The following is a 14614-nucleotide window of genomic DNA, read 5'->3' on the forward strand; positions in this document are numbered from 1 at the left end:
TGTTCTGCCTGCAGGTTTGAGGTTCAGCGCACGTGGAGCCACCTGGAATCAATATTTATCGGTTCTGATGATATTCGCCGACAGCTGCCAGAAGATTCTGCAAGATTTGATCAAATTGATATCGACTTCAAAGTAAGATAGATATCTAATGTTCGGGGTATTTGAAGACAAACAAAATTTGTTCATGAGGAATATTTTCCTTCTACATTCTCTTTTCTGCATTTGATTCACAATCAGCCCACCCGAGAACACAGTGCCTCCTAGGAAATTTTGGACCTCAGAATTGAAAGGAAATGTGGGACTTTATTCTGGAGGTTGACTAAGAATAAAAAATGCTAGCAATATCTGAAATATATGACAACATTGTGTTTAGATATTGTAATGTTTTGATGAAATGCAGAAAAGTGTACACTCAATGCCCTGAGGAAAAGCTGCTAAAAGTTGGTAATGCTGTGCTTGGATGACTGACCACAAGTTGCCCAGTGAGAGTTGTGAGAGAACATGTAAATGTTAGATGGATGAATGGGTTAGGGGAAAGAGTTAATACTTCCCACATACTTTTGTTATCATGTGGTTAGGATCTTCCACTGTTCTGAAATGAGCTTCTGCAGATTCTTTACAATAATAATAAGAAGAAAAATGTACATTTGTTTTTCAGGAGCTGGTAGCTGAGATGGTTGCTAACCCTCACGTGCTGAAAGCCACCAATCGCACTGGCCTGTTCCCCAGACTGGAAGCATTGCAGGCGGAATTAACACTTTGTGAAAAAACTTTGGCAGAGTATTTGGAGACAAAGAGACTTGCCTTCCCAAGGTTCTACTTTGTTTCAACTGCTGACCTTCTTGATATTCTTTCCAATGGGAATCAGCCAGTGAAGGTCACAAGGCAAGTTGCTGGTGAAGATAAGTTTCTTTCATGGGCAAGACAGACAAATGAGACCAAGATGGTTGGTTTCTACTCTTAGAGATGAGTTGATGGAGTGATGGATTTCTGATCTGTAAATTTATGAGTTCTCTTTTCATGTCAATATCTTCAGAACTCTGATGACACATTTTAGATGAAATGTGTCTAGATATTCATATTGCATAAATGCTGGCTCTTATAACTGAGCTTACTCAAACTTCATCTTTGTACAAGGCTGACATCTTTCATGAAGGGGAGACATCAGAAATAATAGGGTATAAGTACACACATTTATACAAACTTACCTCTAATTTCTTTACTCAGGCATCTCACCAAGCTGTTTGACAGCATAGCTGGATTGAAGTTTGCTGAAGAGGAGTCAGGTGAAGGCACAGCAGCAGTGGGGATGAAGGCCAAGGATGGCGAGTACGTTGAATTCTCCAACATCACAAACTGTGTTGGACCTGTATGTACTGATTGATCTTTTGTAACCACTGATAAATGTTGTCTTTGTTTTTCATTTTTACTTATACATATTTGAAAACACAAGCATGCTTGTATATTCATCTGCAAATTCAATTAATTTCTTTACCATCTCATTAATAACTGCCATTTATACCAATTGTGATATATGTAGTTTGCTTTGTCAAGATAACATTTTATATTCTTACTTCATAACTTTCTCAAACAACAGTTATTCCATTTCTTTTGACATGCTTTTTTTTTTTTTTATTCATGAAGACATATTATTGTCATTGCATATCCAATCAATTAAAGATCACAAAATAGTCACTTTCACACTTGAATGCATGCACTAAGAGTCCTGAATAACCTTGCTATCAAGTGTTGAAATGAAGTTCTGTTTGAATTTTATGAAATTTCCAAGAATAACCTCTGGGCAGATGGTATGGCCAGTTCTAGTTCTTTCTTTTTCCAAATGGTGATTTCTGTAGATTAGTGTTTTTTCTTTTTATTCAACTCTTGTTTTGTATGTATAGACTTGATAGTTTTCTGCTTTGGTCTGCCACATCAGAACATTGAAGGTGTTGTGGTGTTGCAGGTGGAGAAGTGGCTGATGAGTGTGCTGCAGGTGATGCGGGACACAGTGCGCGCCAGAATGACTGATGCAGTGGTGGCCTATGAAGACCGGCCACGGGACCAGTGGATTGGAGACTATCCAGCACAGGTGACTCCTTCCTGCAACATGTGCTATGGTTTGTACACACACACACACACACACACACATATTTGGATTAATATATAAAAATGTTGACTAATATTAGAGTGGCATTTCAATTCATGGACAAAGATATGATGAAAAAAATTATCACAAGCATGATACATCCTAAGCTGGAATATGCAGCAGTGGTGTGGTCACCAAGCTCAAAAAAAGATATAAGAAGATTAGAATGGATTCAGAAGATAGCTGCAAAGATGGTGTTGGAACTAAGGACTTCAAATATGAAGAAAGGCTGAAGGAACTGAGACTGCTAACCTTAAAATATAGAAAGGAATGAGGAGACCTAATAACATTGAATAAAATAATAAATGGCATTGAAAAAATAGACGAGGAAGACCTGGTGCTGGTGACAAAAGAAGCTACAAGGACAAGAGGACATGTCAAGAAGATTACGATTAGGCAGTGTGTGAAGGATATTGGAAAATACAGTTTTACACATGGAATGGTGGAAAAGTGGAATGCATTGAGTGATGAAGTTGTTACAGTACATAATGTGCCTAACTTTAATGAAAAATTGGATAAATGGAGACATGGAGACATGACACTATGAACCCTGTTTGAACCCTGTACAATACAACTAGGTAAACTAGGTAAATACACACACACACACACACATGTGTGTGAATGTGCTTGGAGTGAGAACCGTCACTAGTACAAAAGGGCAACCAGAGCGAGTGAACGAGTGTACAGAGTGAACATAGCCTGGTGGCGTGTACATGAGAGTGATCGGAGGTGTTGGAACCTCTGCACTCCAAACGACAGTGCCGAAACCACACAAAGGCCAGCCATAAACAGCCGCCAACGCATCCCACCACACACACAAAGCTACTAGGCCTGACCGCCAGTGCACACCACCACACACCCACACACTTCCAGGAAGAGTGAAATGAAATGGATAGACTAGTAAGAAATAAGTTACCAAATTCAAAATATGCCAATGAGGCCCAGGGAGCAAAACCAAAAGTAACCATTCAAAATATGAGTCCATCTTCAACAGGGGCAACAATGCAAGGAAGATTGGTAATGCTAGAAAATAAATTTGAGGAGTTGGTGAAGGAATTAAAAGTTCAGAGGAGTGAGGAGGAGCAGGATAGAGAATTCTGCAAGGCTTTGAAGGAAAGAGTCAAGAGACTGGAGGGAAATGAAAAACGATTGGTGGATGAGAATGCATACTTGAGAGTGGAGGTTGAAAAATATAAGAGACAGTTGGAGGAGAAAATGGAGAAAGTTGTAAAGGAGAAAGGTGACTTTAAAGAAATGATCAGTGAGCAAAGTGAAAGGTTTAAAAGGGAGTGGGAACTGAAGAAAACACAATGGACTGAGTCGAGGGAAGCTGAGATGGTTGGATTACAAGAAATAATTAAAGATCAGTTGAATGAAGACAAAAGAGAAAGGTCTAAGGAACTGGTTAATGTTATGAAGAATAAGGAAACATTGATAAAAGAAATAGCAGAAAAGAAGAGTGTGTTAATATTTGGAATGAAAGAACAAAATATAACATATAAGCCTAAGAGAATTAAAGAAGAATTAAAAACGGTAAGAGATCTGTTTAAAAATCTAAATGATGATGAAAAAAAGACCTACAAGAAGAAGTGGAAGAGATCCATAGACTGGGTCCGTATAAGGAGAGAGTAAGGAGACTGATTAAAGTAGTACTGAAGTCACAACAATCTGCGGAGGACATTTTATATAGAACATCAAAATTAAGAGAGGTAGAAGGTTGTAAAGAGGTGTGTAAGAAAAATAGAAATGAGGAAGAGAGGAGAAGATATAAGGAATTGTTGGAAGAGGCGAGAAGGAAAAATGATGAATGGTCTGAAGAGGAAAAAGAAAAGTTTTTTTGGAGAGTTATAGGAGAGAGAGTCAGAAAATGGTATGTGGAAAGAAGGAATGCGGAGGAACCCCTAGAGGGAGCAGTAGGTGGACCGTAATGTATACTAATATAGATGGGATACTGTCAAGTAAATTAGAATTGCAAGACTATGTGATGGTGGAGAAGCCTGATATAGTGTGTTTGACTGAGACAAAATTACATGAAAAAACAAAGGTAAATTTGGATAATAAATATAATATATGGAGAAAGGATAGAGAGAGTAAAGGTGGAGGAGGAATTATGATTATGATGAAGAAGGAGATAAATGTGGATAAGGTTTGGTATGGGAAGAACAACGCAGAAGTGATAAGCATAAGGTTAAAAAGTGATGGAAAAGAATTAATAATCATGGTGACCTATGTACCTCCTAAAACAAATTCTTGGACATTAAGGGAATACGACAATATGATCAAGGATACTTTACAGAGTTTGGAAAGTGTATTAACTGGAAAAAGAAAGGTGATACTAGTAGGAGATTTTAATTGTAAAGAAGTGGATTGGGAAAATCTAGTAAGTGGTGTTGGAGAGGAAGCATGGGGAGAGAGATTCCTTAATCTAATGATGGAAAATATGATGGAACAGAGGGTGAAAGAAAATACTAGATATAGAGGAGATGATGAACCGGCTAGACTGGATTTGGTGTTAACACGAGAAGTGTACCTATATGGGGATATACAATATAAATGTCCATTGGGGAAGAGTGATCATGTGGTTATGGAAATGCAGATGGCAATAACACAGCAAAGGAGAGATGAGACATACAGGAGTGGTAGATTGAATTATAGAAAGATGGACACAGAAAATTTGAAAAATTATTTTAGAACATTAGATTGGGAGAAGATGTTACAAATCAGAGAAGTGCAAAAAAATATGAGATTTTTATGAAATATTATAAAGGAGTTATGAAATTTGTACCAAAGTATAAACCAAGAGAGGAAGGAAGAAAGGATTGGTTTAATGCAACTTGTGTTAAGGCTAAAGAAAAGAGAGATGTGGCTTGGAAAAGATGGAAAAAGAGGAGGAATATGCTAAATAAGGAGAATTATAGAGTGGCGAGAAATGAGTATGTGAGGGTAAGGAGGGAGGAAGAAAGAAAATTTGAAAAAGATATTGTAGACAAGAGTAAGGAACATCCAAAATTGTTTTACAGGTTCATAAATGGTAAACTTAAAAAGAGAGAGTCCATTGAAAGATTAAAAGGAGAGCAAGGGATAGTAGATGACCCTAAGAATATCGCGGAATTGCTAAATAATAGGTTTCAACAAGTATTTACTAAAGAAACAATGTTTGTAAAGCCTCAAAATGTAGAAGGAAATGTGCACATGGATGACATTAAGATACCTAAAAAGGAGTTATATAAAATGTTGGAGGAACATAAAGATGATAAAGCGATGGGACCAGATGAAGTTTCAAGCAAATTATTGAGGGACTGTAGAGAAGAATTGATAGATCCATTATATGATATTATAAGGTGTTCATTAGAAACCAGGGAAGTACCGGTAGAGTGGAAAAGAGCTGAAGTGGTGCCCATTTATAAGGGAGGCAGTAAGGAAGAGCCTCTTAACTATAGACCTGTGTCTTTAACAAATGTGGTCAGTAAGATTTGTGAGAGGCTGATAAAGAAATATTGGATACAGTTCCTGGAGGATCATAAGTTATTATCAGATCATCAATTTGGCTATAGGAAAGGGAGGTCATGTGTAACAAATCTACTGAGCTTTTATTCAAGAGTGGTTGACAAAATACAAGAGAGAGAGGGATGGATGGACTGTGTATATTTGGATTTAAAGAAAGCTTTTGACAAGGTACCTCACATGAGACTGCTATGGAAATTAGAGATTTATGAAGGACTGAAGGGAAAAGTGTTAAAGTGGATGGAAAACTACTTGAGATGGAGGGAGATGAGAACGGTAATAAGGGATGCAAAGTCGGACTGGTTGGTGGTGGAGAGTGGAGTCCCACAAGGTTCAGTTCTGGCACCAATACTTTTCCTTGTCTATATTAATGATATGCCAGAGGGAGTAAACAGTTATATTAATTTGTTTGCGGATGATGCGAAGTTGTGTAGGTGTGTGAAGAGTGAAGAAGATTGTGAAATTTTACAGGCAGATCTGGATAGGATTTGGGAGTGGAGCAGGAGGTGGGAGATGGAATTTAATCTGAGCAAAAGTCATGTAATGGAGATGGGGAAGAGTGGAAGATGGCCAAGAGGGTCTTATAAGATGGGTGAAGAAGTAGTGTTGAAAAAGGTGGAAAAGGAAAAGGATTTGGGAGTGATAATACAAGACCATGGGCAGTTTGAAGCTCATATTGACAAGATGTTTGGAGAAACAAATAATTTGATTAGAAATATTGGATTAGCCTTTCATTATATGGATAAAGATATGATGAAGAAATTAATTAGTACAGTAATTAGACCAAGATTGGAATATGCTGGGGTGGTTTGGTCCCCTTATAAAAAGAAGCATATAAGGAAGTTGGAGAGATTGCAGAGAATGGCAACAAAAAAGGTTCCGGCATTGGCAGAAATGACCTATGAGGAGAGATTAAAAGAAATGAATTTGCTTACCTTGGAACAAAGAAGAGAAAGAGGGGATTTAATACAGGTTTATAAACTGCTGAACGGTTTGGATGAAGTGGATAATGAGCAAATGATGTTGAGAGAAGAAAATTTAAATCAAACTACGAGATCGCATAGTAAAAAGATAGCCAAGGGAATATGCTTGAAGGATGTGAAGAAATATAGTTTCCCACAGAGATGTGTGGAGGTGTGGAATAGTTTGAGTGAGGAGGTGGTGTCAGCGAGGAGTGTGCATAGTTTTAAAGGAAAGTTGGATGTGTGTAGATATGGAGGCGGGGCCACATGAGTATGATACCCACGCCCTGTAAAATTACAACTAGGTGAATACAACTAGGTGAATACACACCAGACCGCCGAGCTGACAAGACGTCGGAGAGGGGGCTCCATCCACGGCATCAAATATCTACCTATACGTGAATATACAGGGCCCGAGCAGTAATAGGAATGTCTCTATGGTCCAATGAGGTGATGAGTGGGGGAAAGTGAGGAATGTCACAAAATAGGAAGAGGTGAAGTGTGTGAAAAGTTTTGTTTGTGCGGTCACCAACCCACAAACAGCTGATACCCGTAAACATGGCGGAAGCGAGAAGGGAATCATTTGTAGGTTTTTTGGATTCCCCAGGACTGAGGGAGGTGAGTTTGGACAGAAGAATTGAGAATATGGAAAAAAGAATTGGAACAATAGTGGTAATAGAGGAAAAGTTGGATAGAATCCTAAGAGAAAATGAGGCCTTCCGTAGGGAAGTCATAATGCTTACCAGGGAAAATGCCAAGTTGTTGACACAAAAGTTGGAATTGGAAAGTAACAATGTTCTCCTGGGAAAACAGTGTAAGGAATTAACTGTAAAAATAACTGAGATGGAAAGAAAACTAAAAGAAGGAGAGGAGAAAAGTAAACAAAGAGACACTAGGCTGGAGGAGGTGAAAAAAAACAATGAAGAAGCGCATAACAGTTTTACAGACATAATTAAACAATAAGAAAAAGAAAAGAGTGAGTTGGCCCAATGGGAGATTGTTAAAGTTTTACAGCAAGAGGAGACAATGGTGAGAAACATTGCAGAAAAGAAAAAGTGTGTGGTAGTGAGTGGATTAAAGGAAGATAATATAAGAAACTGGCAGGAGAGAAAAATTAAGGAGGAAGAGAAGATTAAGACCATGCTGAATAAGATCTCGGAAGAAGAAAATGCATTTGGAGAAGTTGAGTAATATATGAGATTGGGAAAGTATAAAGAAGGAAAGTCTAGAGCCATGAAGATAACATTAAAATCCCAAATAGCTGCTGAGCATGTATTGAGAAATGCATGGAAGCTGAAAAATTCTCAAGAGACAAACATGATTTATGTAAGAAAAAATATGTCGCAGGAGGAAAGGGCTAAGATGAGAGAAATGGTGACAGAGGTGAGAAAGGAATGAGGCAAGAACAGAAGAAGAAAAGAAGTTTTTCTGGAAAATAAGAAACGACAAAGTGTGGAAGTGGTGGACAAAAGAGAGGGAGTAAAAGACCAGACAAAGGAGCAGATAAGGAAGAAAGACATAAGAGTATCATATACTAACATAGACGGCCTCCTATCAAAAAGATTAGAGTGTATGGACCATCTGATAAGGGATAAACCAGATATTATGTGTATAGTGGAGACTAAATTGAGACCGAATATACAAATAGATTGGTTTGGAGGGGGAAATTATAGAATGTGGAGAAAAGATAGAGTGAAGAAAAGTGGAGGTGGAATAATTGTGAAGAAAAGTGGAGGTGGAATAATTGTGTTAACAATTATTTAATTATGTACCACCAAAACAAGTGCATGGTCAAATGAATTTGATGACACAGTGAAGGTGGAGGCATCCAACAAGGGGAAGGAGGGGTGATGCCCCGTCAAGACTGGACTTGATATTCACAAAGGGAGTAAATCTAGAAAATGAGATTGAGCATGAGTGTCCTTTGGGGAAGAGTGATCATGAATTATTGAAATTTGAGGTAAAGGTGGGATTCAGCAAAGATAATGAAGTTGGATACAAGGAGGAATGCCTAAATTATGCTAAGGGAAGATATATGGAGTTGAGAAATTTCTTTGGAAATGTGGATTGGTCTGAAATGTACCAGAAAACAAACATGCAGTTAAAATATGAAAAAAATTATGGAAATATATAGTGAGGCCGCAGATAACTTTGTGCCAATATATACTAAGAAAATCTTAAAGGGAGATCAATGGTTTAACGAAACCTGTGACAAGGCAAAAAGGGAGAAGGAAAAGGCATGGGAAAAATACAAGAGAAATAATGAGGAAGTGGAGAGAGAAGCATATAGGAATGCAAGAAATAAATATGTTCAAGTGAGAAGAAGGGCACAAGAATTTGAACAGAGAATAGTGGAGAATTGTGAAAGTGATCCCAAAATGTTTTATAAATTCATTAATGGTAAATTACAGAAAAAAGAAACAGTTGATAAATTAAAGGTTGGAGATTATATATATGAAGATACAAGTGTCATTGTTGAAAAATTGAATGAGAATTTCCGCAAAGTATTCACAGAAAAAACACAATTCAATTGACGGATGTTACCTGTGACAAGATGGATGCAAGAAATTATAGTAACAAAGAGTGACATTGCAAAAGTTTTGAGTCAATTAGATGTTAACAAGGCAATGGGACCAGATGATGTGTCTGGAAGAATGTTAAAAGAATGTCAAGAGTAGTTGCTAGATCCAATTTTAGATTTAACAAGAACATCTATCAACACGGGACAGGTGCCAGTAGAATGGAAAAGGGCAAATGTAGTACCAATCTACAAAAGTGGATGTCGCATTGAACCATTGAATTATAGACCTGTTTCTTTGACCAGCATTATGTGTAAGATATGTGAAGAAGTGATCAAAAGCAAGTGGTGTGAGTTCCTGGAAAACAAAGAAATACTAAGTGAGAAACAGTTTGGCTTTAGAAAAGTTAAATTGTGTGTATCAAATTTGCTATGTTTCTACTCAAGAGTGGTCGATATTTTACAAGAGAGGGATGGATGGGTTGATTGTGTATACCTAGACTTAAAAAAAACATTTGATAAAAGTACCACATAACAGATTGATGTGGAAGTTAAATAGTATCGGAGGAATAAGGGGAAATCTGATGGAGTGGATGAGAAATTATTTGACAGGTAGAGAAATGAAGATGGTAGTGAAGGGAGTGAAGTCAGAGTGGAGGAAGGTAACCAGTGGAGTTCCCCAAGGTTCGGTGCTTGGTCCTATCATGTTCCTGATCTATATAAATGACATGCCAGAGGGAGTGAAAAGTTATATGAATATGTTTGCAGATGATGCAAAGATTATGAGGAGAGTGAGGAATATACATGACTGTAATATACTGCAGAAGGACTTGGACAAAATATATGAATGGAGCAGGACGTGGCAAATGGAATTCAATACCAAGAAAAGCTGTGAAATGAGAATGGGTAGAAGTAAATATAGACCATATAAAGACTACCAGCTTGGGGGAGACTGTGATTGAAGTCAGTGAAGAAAAAGACTTGGGAGTGACTGTACAGAGTAATCTGTCTCCAGAAAAGCACATTAATAGAATATTTGGAAAAACGTACACCATACTCCAAAGTATAGGATGGGCATTTAATTACCTGGATGGGAACATGATAAAGAAGATATTGACCACCCTGATTAGGCCACAGTTGGAATATTCATAAGTAATTTGGTCACCATACATGAAGAAACATGTCAATAAACTGGAAAGAGTACAGAGGTTAGCAACAAGAATGATACCAGACTTTAAGGAGGTACCGTATGAGGAGAGGTTAAATAGGCTGGAATTAAGCATGTTGGAAGAAAGAAGAGTCAGAGGGGATATGATAACAATGTTCAATATAGTACATGGAGTGGACATATTGGATAGGGAGAACCTGATCACGATGGCATCCAGTAATTACCTAAGAGGACACCCAAAGAAAATACTGAAGGACTCCTGCACGAGCGACATCAAGAAGTATAGCTTCCCGTATCGGAGCATTGATGCATGGAACAAACTGAGCATGGATGTGGTGTGTGCAGCAAGTGTCAGTCAAATGAAGGAAAAATTGGACAAGTGTAGACAAAGAGACAGGACATAGAGAGCTACAGCTCGGGCCCTGTAATCACAAATAGGTAAATACAAATAGGTAAATACACACACACTCACACACACACACACACACACACACACATAATTGGAGAAGTATTGAACTTATTGAGGAACATAAGAGTGGCGTTCGTATATCTAGATGAAGAAATGATGAAGAAAATAATTACTGCAATGATAAGACCGAGGCTTGAATATGCAACAATACAGTGGGCTCCGAACTTAAAGAAACACATAAGGAAACTAGAGAAAGTACAGAGGGCTGCAACGAAAATGGTGCCTGACTTAAGAGATTTGACTTATGAAGACAGACTGAAAAGAATGCAACTTCCAACCCTGGAAAACAGAAGAGAAAGGGGAGACCTGATAGCAATATACAGAGTGATGATTGGCATGGAAAAATGGATAGGGAAGATCTGTGTATGTGGAATGGAAGAATGTCGAGAGGGCATGGGAAAAACTAAAATGGCCACTTATAGGAGAGATGTGAAAAATATAGCTTCCTCATAGAAGGGTGGAAGCATGGAATAGTTTAGACATGGAAGTGGTCAACGCAAGGAATATTCATGATTTTAAGAAAAGCTGGACATTAATAGATATGGACACAACACGAGCATAGCTCTTTTCCCGTATGTTACAATTAGGTAAATACAATTAGGTAAATACACACACACACACACACACACACACACACACACACACACACAAATAATCTTATTGTACTATTGCCTGGTTGCTCAGGTGGCACTAACAGGGACACAGATCTACTGGACAGTGGAGGTGACGGCTGCCTTTGCTCGCCTGGAGGAGGGCTATGAGAATGCACTGAGGGACTATTACCGTAAACAGGTATGTAATGAATGTATCTCATTAACATAGAGAGTCTCTTTGGTATACAACTATCTTCAGTAAGAAGTACAGTACCAAAAAATTGCATTGTACAGGCAGTCCTCATTTTACTCAATGATTGGATATTTAGACTATTATTGATGTTCCTCTTCTTGTTTTCAGGTGCAGCAGCTAAATGCTCTCATATCACTTCTGTTGGGAGAACTCACACGGCAGCAACGCCAAAAAATCATGACCATCTGTACCATTGATGTTCATGCACGAGATGTGGTTGGGAGGCTCATCAGTGGACGAGTGGAGAGCGCTGCAGAATTTGCATGGCAGTCTCAGCTACGCCACAGGTAAGGCACTTCTGTTAATATTCATTGCATGAGGCCATGGCCATCATTGTGTATCCTTCACTAAGGTAAGTCACTTTGACTCTGATTGATTGAGGTGGTTTTATCATATAGAGTTAATATGGATTGTGTGTTACTTGAAGGTGGTAAATATAATGTTAGGTGATAAACTAAGGAAGTTATTTTTGTGATGAGAAAATCCAAATCTGTAGAGATTGATGCATAGCTCATCAGTTAACAGTTGACTACTATGTTTGTATTACATTGAATATGACGTTCAAATTTGTCAGGAGTTATGATGATGTGAGCATTCATTTTCAGATGGGATGAACAAGAATCAGACTGCATTGTGGATATTTGTGATGCGAGAATGAAGTATGATCATGAGTACCTTGGAAACACTCCTCGTCTTGTCATCACGCCCCTCACTGATCGTTGCTACATCACTCTGACACAGGTGTTGTTCTCACTTGGAAAGAACATTCATGATTTGACATAATATTTTCCCTCTTCTTTCATTGTGCATGAGATGTTCTTTTTATAGTAGTGAAGCATGTAACTGATGCCATGTATTATTTTGTATAGCTGAAATGATGAAGGAAAACCACAACAGTAATAAAATGTTGTGTTACAGTCCCTTCATCTGGTGATGGGTGGTGCTCCCTCTGGCCCAGCTGGTACTGGCAAGACAGAAACCACCAAGGATCTTGGTCGTGCTCTTGGAATGATGGTGTACGTCTTCAATTGTTCGGAGCAAATGGACTATAAGGTGAGCACAGATAGACCAATGAATATAGAAATAATCAAGTTAGATGACTGATATGTTATTGACATGGCAGTGAGAGGTGTGACAAATAATTTCAGTCCGTTTCAAGATTTCTCCATAAATGTGATGAACATATTTTTGTTAGCCTTTATTTCAAGGGAGAGAACAAGATAGATTCATGAAAAGAAATATTTCAGCCAAATCTACTCTGGGTTTTTATTAAAGGAAACTTAAGAATGTTGAGTGTGGAGGAAGGAATGCATTGTGTGTCACTGAAGAACAAATAATTTTTTTTGTAGATTATGTCTTTTGGATGAGTCAATGAGCTACTGAGGTCAGAGGCACAGAACACCACAATATTTGCTCTGTTGTATTCTGAAATTATAGAAAGATTAGAATTTTGCAACTCTTGATATTTTGTTGTGATTATTGTTAAGTAATTGGAACAATATTTTTATTTTTATTTGCAGTCTTGTGGCAACATCTACAAAGGTCTGGCTCAGACTGGTGCATGGGGCTGCTTTGATGAGTTCAACAGAATATCTGTGGAGGTGCTCTCTGTGGTGGCTGTGCAGGTGAAGAGTGTCCAGGTGAGCTGTGTTGACCACCACCTCAGTTTTCTGTGTCATGTCATTACCTAAGAGAGCATTTGAAAAGATTTTTCTTATTATATCAAAATATTTTTATGCATAGTTTCATTCATTGCATCTGATTCCTATTTTTCCAGGATGCCATCCGCAATAAAAAGAAAACATTTGATTTTATGGGAGAGAACATACGGCTCACAACTACAGTGGGCATTTTCATCACAATGAACCCTGGCTATGCAGGTCGCACTGAGTTACCAGAGAATCTCAAAGTACTCTTTAGGTGAGACACCATCACCGTTTACTTGCTTATCTTGCAGTATGGAGTTAATCAAGGTTTTTATTATTCCAGATAAATTCAGTTAAACATTTGAATTCACTTAAAAATGATAAAGAGAGTTTGGTTCTCATGTTATTTGTGACTATGATATAGCAAAAGTGACATGTTTTTTTACTGTATTGTACATGATAAACAGATGATATAGTAATTATTGTGCTTTGGTCACAGCTGAGAATATTTCATTAGTATTATATAACTTTGATTTTTTACTGATTTTGTCTCCGTCCTTTTGAGACCTTGTGCCATGGTTGTGCCTGACTTGGAACTGATTTGTGAGATCATGCTGGTTGCTGAGGGATTCATTGAAGCCAAAGTTTTGGCAAGGAAGTTCATCACACTCTATAGACTTTGTCGGGAGCTGCTCTCAAAACAGAGTCATTATGATTGGGGTCTGAGAGCTATCAAGAGTTTGCTAGTTGTGGCTGGATCTCTCAAGGTAAGGAACTCAACACATTATAATACTTAAAAATAATTGCATATGCTACAAGTCTAATTGTTGTCTGTGGAAAGGGGACATATGACTTTGCTGCTTACTTTGTGGCTAGGCTTGAGCTTGAGCTTGAGATTATTTTGTTGTAATACTGGCAGCGTGATGACCCAGAGAGGCCTGAGGATCAAGTGTTGATGCGTGCCTTGAGGGACTACAATGTGCCCAAAATTGTGACGGATGATGTGCCTGTCTTCATGGGTCTTATTGGAGATCTTTTTCCTGCTTTGGATGTGCCACGGAAGAAAGATCAAGACTTTGAGAAGGCTGTCAAGGAGGCAGCAGTGGACTTGAAGCTTCAGCCAGAAGACAGCTTCATTCTTAAGGTAAAAAGAAATGTTATGAGAAACTACTTTCATTAATAGTGTTGTTGTAACGTACTTAGAATTGAAGTTCATAAATTTGTATAGTCAGTTGAAATTTCTGATAAATTCCAACTGCTATAAGGCATTTTTTTTTTGTGTAGTGTGTGCAGAAACTATCTTTATTTGCCTTTCAAAAATGTATTTACTTGAGAAACAAACTTCTTGAGATTGC

At 38.0% G+C, this 14614-nt stretch overlaps 1 protein-coding gene across 1 annotated transcript in view; it reads left to right on the top strand.

Annotated features, from left to right (window-relative positions):
- The window catches only part of LOC123505166 (dynein beta chain, ciliary-like), a 116262-nt gene that overhangs the window by 49978 nt on the left and 51670 nt on the right, over positions 1 to 14614 (top strand). Inside the window, exons 29-40 of the mRNA XM_045256326.1 lie at positions 15 to 132; positions 659 to 885; positions 1228 to 1369; positions 1964 to 2089; positions 11452 to 11559; positions 11722 to 11900; positions 12219 to 12354; positions 12532 to 12666; positions 13134 to 13253; positions 13391 to 13533; positions 13825 to 14026; positions 14179 to 14403. Of these exons, the coding sequence (XP_045112261.1) occupies positions 15 to 132; positions 659 to 885; positions 1228 to 1369; positions 1964 to 2089; positions 11452 to 11559; positions 11722 to 11900; positions 12219 to 12354; positions 12532 to 12666; positions 13134 to 13253; positions 13391 to 13533; positions 13825 to 14026; positions 14179 to 14403 (1861 nt within the window). The remainder of the gene's footprint in view (positions 1 to 14; positions 133 to 658; positions 886 to 1227; positions 1370 to 1963; positions 2090 to 11451; positions 11560 to 11721; positions 11901 to 12218; positions 12355 to 12531; positions 12667 to 13133; positions 13254 to 13390; positions 13534 to 13824; positions 14027 to 14178; positions 14404 to 14614) is intronic.

The sequence above is a fragment of the Portunus trituberculatus genome, chromosome 17 (genome assembly GCF_017591435.1).
Source record: "Portunus trituberculatus isolate SZX2019 chromosome 17, ASM1759143v1, whole genome shotgun sequence".
In the NCBI taxonomy this organism is placed as follows: Eukaryota; Metazoa; Arthropoda; class Malacostraca; order Decapoda; family Portunidae; genus Portunus; species Portunus trituberculatus.